At 41.7% G+C, this 6,000-nt stretch overlaps 1 protein-coding gene across 2 annotated transcripts in view; it reads right to left on the reverse strand.

Annotated features, from left to right (window-relative positions):
* The window catches only part of LOC121539199 (low density lipoprotein receptor adapter protein 1-B), a 76,762-nt gene extending 71,892 nt beyond the window's left edge, over positions 1-4,870 (reverse strand). The window contains exon 1 of one of the 2 annotated variants that reach the window (XM_041847515.2): positions 4,593-4,868. In XM_041847515.2, coding sequence (XP_041703449.1) covers positions 4,593-4,716 — 124 coding nt within the window. In that variant the 5' untranslated portion in view covers positions 4,717-4,868. Of the gene's footprint in view, positions 1-4,592 lie in introns of both variants that reach the window. The other variant, XM_041847516.2, reaches the window with a different exon arrangement.
* Between the last annotated feature and the right edge of the window lie 1,130 nt (positions 4,871-6,000).

The following is a 6,000-nucleotide window of genomic DNA, read 5'->3' on the forward strand; positions in this document are numbered from 1 at the left end:
TGTTACCAATTGTTTTCTTGGTGACTATGGTCCCAGCTGCCTTGAGATCATTGACAAGATCCTCCCTTGTAGTTCTGGGCTGATTCCTCACCGTTCTCATGATCATTGCAACTCCACGAGGTGAGATCTTGCATGGAGCCCCAGGCCGAGGGAGATTGACAGTTATTTTGTGTTTCTTCAATTGTTGTCACCTTCTCACCAAGCTGCTTGGCGATGGTCTTGTAGCCCATTCCAGCCTTGTGTAGGTCTACAATCTTGTCCCTGACATCCTTGGAGAGCTCTTTGGTCTTCGCCATGGTGGAGAGTTTGGAATCTGATTGATTGATTGCTTCTGTGGACAGGTGTCTTTTATACAGGTAACAAACTGAGATTAGGAGCACTCCCTTTAAGAGTGTGCTCCTAATCTCAGCTCGTTACCTGTATAAAAGACACCTGGGAGCCAGAAATCTTTCTGATTGAGAGGGGGTCAAATACTTATTTCCCTCATTAAAATGCAAATCAATTTATAACATTTGACATGTGTTTTTCTGGATTTTTTTGTTGTTATTCTGTCTCTCACTGTTCAAATAAACCTACCATTAAAATTATAGACTGATCATTTCTTTGTCAGTGGGCAAACGTACAAAATCAGCAGGGGATCAAATACTTATTTCCCTCACTGTATGCACGCACCACTTTTCCGTTATTTATTTTTCAACGTTTTTTTTTTTCATTTCACTTCACCAATTTGGACTATTTTGTGTATATCCATTAAATGAAATCCAAATAAAAAATCATTTAAATTACAGGTTGCAATGCAACAAAATAGGAAAAACGCCAAGGGGGATGAATACTTTTGCAAGGCACTGTACAAGGCCAAGCCCAAAGCATGAGCGCCAAGAGTTACTTTATTTGGGATTCGAACACAAACATTCTATTTAGTATACATCATGTAGGAGTGGAGGACACCAACATTGAATCCAGGTGTGTTTGGACTTGTAGGTGCTTTGCATGGACTCCAGACATCTCAATAACAAGACCCTGAATACTTCTGTTTTGTGGTCTCAGCATTTAAAGCAGCATGCATCACTTGCCCACAACGAAACACAGTCTGTCTTGCAGCAGTGGTATTCTTCCTGTTATGACAAGATGAAACAAGTTGCTTTCCATCAACAGTTGACGGCAGCTACCGGTGCACTCTACACTAGCCATGCTGTATTGAAATAACCACATAGAAACAAGAGGCAGTTAAATCAGTGTTTTGACCATAAACACTACCTGACCTTGCTGTGAATAGGCAGCATGTGGGTGAGAGGAAATGCTGGTTTTAAGTCATGTGGGCCCTGGCCATCACAGGCCAGGGCCCACATGACTTGCATATAGAGAGGTCAACAACATAAAAGATGAAGATGCAACACTGCCCTGATAAATCTGTAACCATGATTATAGATGTGCATTATCAGCTTCCACCAACTGTGGCTGTTGGCCACGCATCGTCCCTGCCGGGAGACTGGGGACAGGAAGCAGGCCTTTAGAAAGCCTCATTATTCGCCCAGAGAAAGTGGACCAAAACAAAGCATTGACGGCACAGAATGGCACGTGTGGCATCATGCTGCCATGTCTGCCAACTACCCCACTGTCTATGAAGAAAAGGAAGGCGAGACCAGGGAGAGGGCGTTGTTCCCTCTGTGAAACCAAACAAAAAAGGTTTAACCAAGCAGCTACTCCTCTTTTTGAAAAGCCATACTACAGTAGTGTGATCATATGCACCCACCCGGGTGACTGCACATCGCATAGCTGTCTGTGACAAACCACTGAAGACAGAGATCAAAGCCATTGTGAGAATCCTGCAGCTCCCCAGCCAATGGTAGTGCATGAAGATATGGAGAGACTTTGAAGATGATTTATCTATACTGAACAAAAATATAAACGCAACATGTAACGTGTTGGTTCCATGACCTGAAATGTTTACAAAATCCCAAAAAAAATTCACACGCACAAAATGTCTCTTAAATTGTGTGCACAAATTTGTTTATATCCCTGTTAGTGAGCATTTCTCCTTTGCCAAGATAATCCATCCACCTGACAGGTGTGGCATATCAAGAATCTGATTAAACAGCATTATCATTACACAGGTGCACCTTGTGCTGGGGACAATAAAAGGCCACTTTAAAATGTGCAGTTTTGTCGCACAACACAATGCCACAGATGTCTCAAGTTGAGGGAGCATGCAATTGGCATGCTGACTGAAGGAATGTCCACCAGAGTTGTTGCCAGATCATTTTATGTTCATTTCTCTAACATAAACTGTCTCCAACGTTGTTTCGGAGAATTTGGCAGTACGTCCAACCGACCTCACAACCGCAGTCCACGCCAGTCCAGGACCTCCATACCCGGCTTCTTCACCTGTGAGATCATCTGAGGGGGGGTAGGGGGTAGGGGGTTGCTGAGGAGTATTTCTGTCTGTAATTTGTACTCCTGAGTGGCGCAGTGGTCTAAGGCACTGCATCGCAGTGCTAACTGTGCCACTAGAGATCCTGGTTCGAATCCAGGCTCTGTCGCAGCCGGCCGCGACCGGGAGACTCATGGGCGGCGCACAATTGGCCCAGCGTCGTCCAGGGTAGGGGAGGGAATGGCCGGCAGGGATGTAGCTCAGTTGATAGAGCATGGCGTTTGCAACGCCAGGGTTGTGGGTTCGATTCCCACGGGGGGCCAGTATAAAAATAAAAAATTTTTAAAAAACATGTATTCACTAACTGTAAGTCGCTCTGGATATGAGCGTCTGCTAAATGACTAAAATGTAAATGTAAAGCCCTTTTGTGGGGATAAACATATTCTGATTCTCCAAACATATTCTGATTCTCCCAACATATTCTCCCAGGCCCACCCATGGCTGCACCCCTGCCCAGTCATGTGAAATCCATAGATTAGGGCCTAATGAATTTATTTCAATTGACTGATTTCCTTACATGAACTGTAACTTAGTAAAATCTATGAAATTGTTGCATGTTGCGTTTCTATTTTTGCTCAGTGTAATAAAATAAGTAAATAAGTCATTGTTTTTAAGCCAATTTACCAAGTGTTGATCATATGTGTTTGAAAGGGGTCTACAGCTTCTGTTGGTTTTTAGGCTACACGTTCACCAAAAACTGAAACTAAATTGAGCCCCCTCTAAGACCTCCCTGCTACCACTCCTTTACACATTTTGCTTCACAAAAAAATTATTAAATTTGTTTTCCGAGCCATATCTCGTGCCGGCTCCGCAGTGTCTTAATCTAAACAGGAAGCCTGTCCGACCCTAGCCCTTGATCATGACTCTCAGTTCCATTCCACATATGAGTCATTGGATGAAGGCGTCTTCTGTAGGGTTGCATTTTGTTAAGAGGCGACGCTCTGTCTGAACATTAACAGGCATCGCTTGCGGTACGGTTTTGGAAGCATAAGGACCTTATCTTTCATATCGGTGAGAAATTATTTTCACAAAACAAAAGGTTAAATTGATACACACCTTTATAGGGTTAGGGTTCCCACACGGCCATATTTCCATGTTACAGCATTTACAGAAGACAGAGTGGACTACCTGTGCTAATTAGCCATCTGTGTTTCCGAACACCTGTGTGTAAACGGAAGACAGCCGCCAAAAACTTGTTATCACCCGAAAAATACTGTCGGCTGCAACTGTGTTAAAACAGTAAGTGTGTATTTGGCATTTGAAATTATTTTGATACGATCTGAAAGTAGAGGGATTTAGGTTTCTAGAACCGTATCGCAAGTGAGAATCGATTCTCGTTTAGATGGACTAGGCTATTTGGATGTTTTGGCTTCCAGGGCCAACTCTCTTTAAACTGAACATGCAAGTTCCTTGGACTAAGGAGTAACTTTAGGCTCAATACAGCTGTAAGCAATAGTATGGTCGGAATCTATTTTGGCTAGACGCTTCCTAGGGAAAATCTGGTATGATAGCCAGAGAACTAACCTTATGAGTTTAAACAATCTTCCTAGCACGTTTTAGCTTTAATGATCTATCGGCAATCACGGAAAAATAATGCATCAAATTAAATTGTGCTTGTCACATTCGCCGAATACAACGGGTGTGTAGACTTTACCATGAAATGCTAGCCTACAAGCCCTTCCCATCGATGCAGAGTTTAATAAATAAAACTACCAAAATTGTACCAAGAGGAATAAAATATACAATAATTAAGCTATATAAAGGGAGTACTAGTACCAGATAAATGTGCAGGGGTACGAGGTAATTGAGATACATGTACATAAAGGCAGGGTAAAATGACTAACGTTAAGAATCAGGATAGATAACAATAGGAGTAAGGTTAAGAATAAAGAACGGAGTAGCAGCTGCATATGATGTGTGAATGTGTGTCGGTATGCGTGTGAGTGAGCATAAAGTACATTCAGTTAGGTACGATTTCCACTTTCAAGTACTCAACTTTACTCTAGCTACAGAGGAACAAATTGGGGAATACAGCAGGAAGCTAAATTCGGTACCTAGCCTATACGTAGAGAACTACATAGAAAATACGTATACCAAACATTTCCGCTAACCTTTTACTAGTATCCACATGCTAGCTAGTCAGCTCACTACCAATACTTACTTTTATGTCTACCCACACTCCATGACTGTTTAGCGAGACTGGGGCTGCGAATTATTGCCCTTCCTGCCGACTTCAAAGCGTCCATATCGTAATCCAAAATTGGGGCAAAGAGCCCATCAAACATCGATTCTTGTCTCTCGAAGCACTTGGCTTGGTTTGTCACACTCTCCCAAACTTTTCCAGCGGTTTTTTCCCCCACCTGCTTCAAAGACAGCCTAGAATAGATACATTATCATATTCGTCCGCACTGGGCGGTGTTATGTAGCTAGCTATGTAAATTACCGGATAATATATGTGACGTATATTTGTGGAATCCATAACAGAGATATGGCTATAATGACGAGATGCCAATGTCTCCGCCCTAACAATGGGATTCGTTGTCCACAGAGCGGAACGGCGGGCTGTCAAGCTCCCGCCTATTCCTCTCTTTGGATTGGTGGATACATCTCCTTATTTAAATATTGTTTTGAATATTCGATGAGGAGGGGTTGACGTTAACCGACTGTATTCAATGGACCGTGAGACGCTGTGCTAGCCTCATGAATATGCAGAGACAGTCTCGAACGTCTACAGCAGGGGTGTCAAAGTCAAATGGACGGAGGGCCAAATAAAAAATTTAGCTACAAGCCGAGGGCCGGACTGTTCGAATGTTCATTGAAATTTTTTTAAATGACGCATATAGTCTAGTGAACCTAATTGAACCTACTGAAAACCTAACAAATATATTCCAATATGATCAGATAAATAAAGCAATATTTTCTTATGGCTCTGTCAGTAATCTTTAATTTTCAACAGACACAAAAGACAAATTTCCTTTATATAAAAATCCCCATAACATGAACATTAAATGAAAGAAACCGGTATTCAAGGCACCATCAGTAGCCTATATTTTCTATTTTAGCAAAAGTGGGCTAAATTTACTTCAAAGAAAAAAACAATAATAGCAATTTTCTATCATCCACTCAACTGAAATATTTTTAAAATATAATTGGATTGAAATACAATAAAATAAAGTGCAAAAATCTATTAATCAAAAACAACACTTTGTTTAAGGAGAAGTAACATGCAGTGAAAACAAATATTAAACTTTAACTTTTAAACTTGAACTGAGTAAAAACTCTAAATATGTGATTGCACAGTAATGTTCACTTGTTTGAGGTTGAGGGTGATACTTGGTGGTGTCCCATCTTTTCCACAAGTTCATCAATGTTCGGGGTAAGGCTCTGAGCTGAGGGAAATCCTCAGAATTGAGTGGAGGTGTTCAGCACTACCTACTCAGTAAATGGCCGGGCTGATTTAGCGATCTCTTCTGCCAAAATAAAACTGGCCTTGACAGCAGCCTGGCCTTGTGATTTGGCTTTTTGAACAGAGCCTGTCGAGATTTGAGGCCTCGTTTTAATTCCTCTGC

Source organism: Coregonus clupeaformis, chromosome 25 (assembly GCF_020615455.1).
Source record: "Coregonus clupeaformis isolate EN_2021a chromosome 25, ASM2061545v1, whole genome shotgun sequence".
Taxonomy (NCBI): Eukaryota; Metazoa; Chordata; class Actinopteri; order Salmoniformes; family Salmonidae; genus Coregonus; species Coregonus clupeaformis.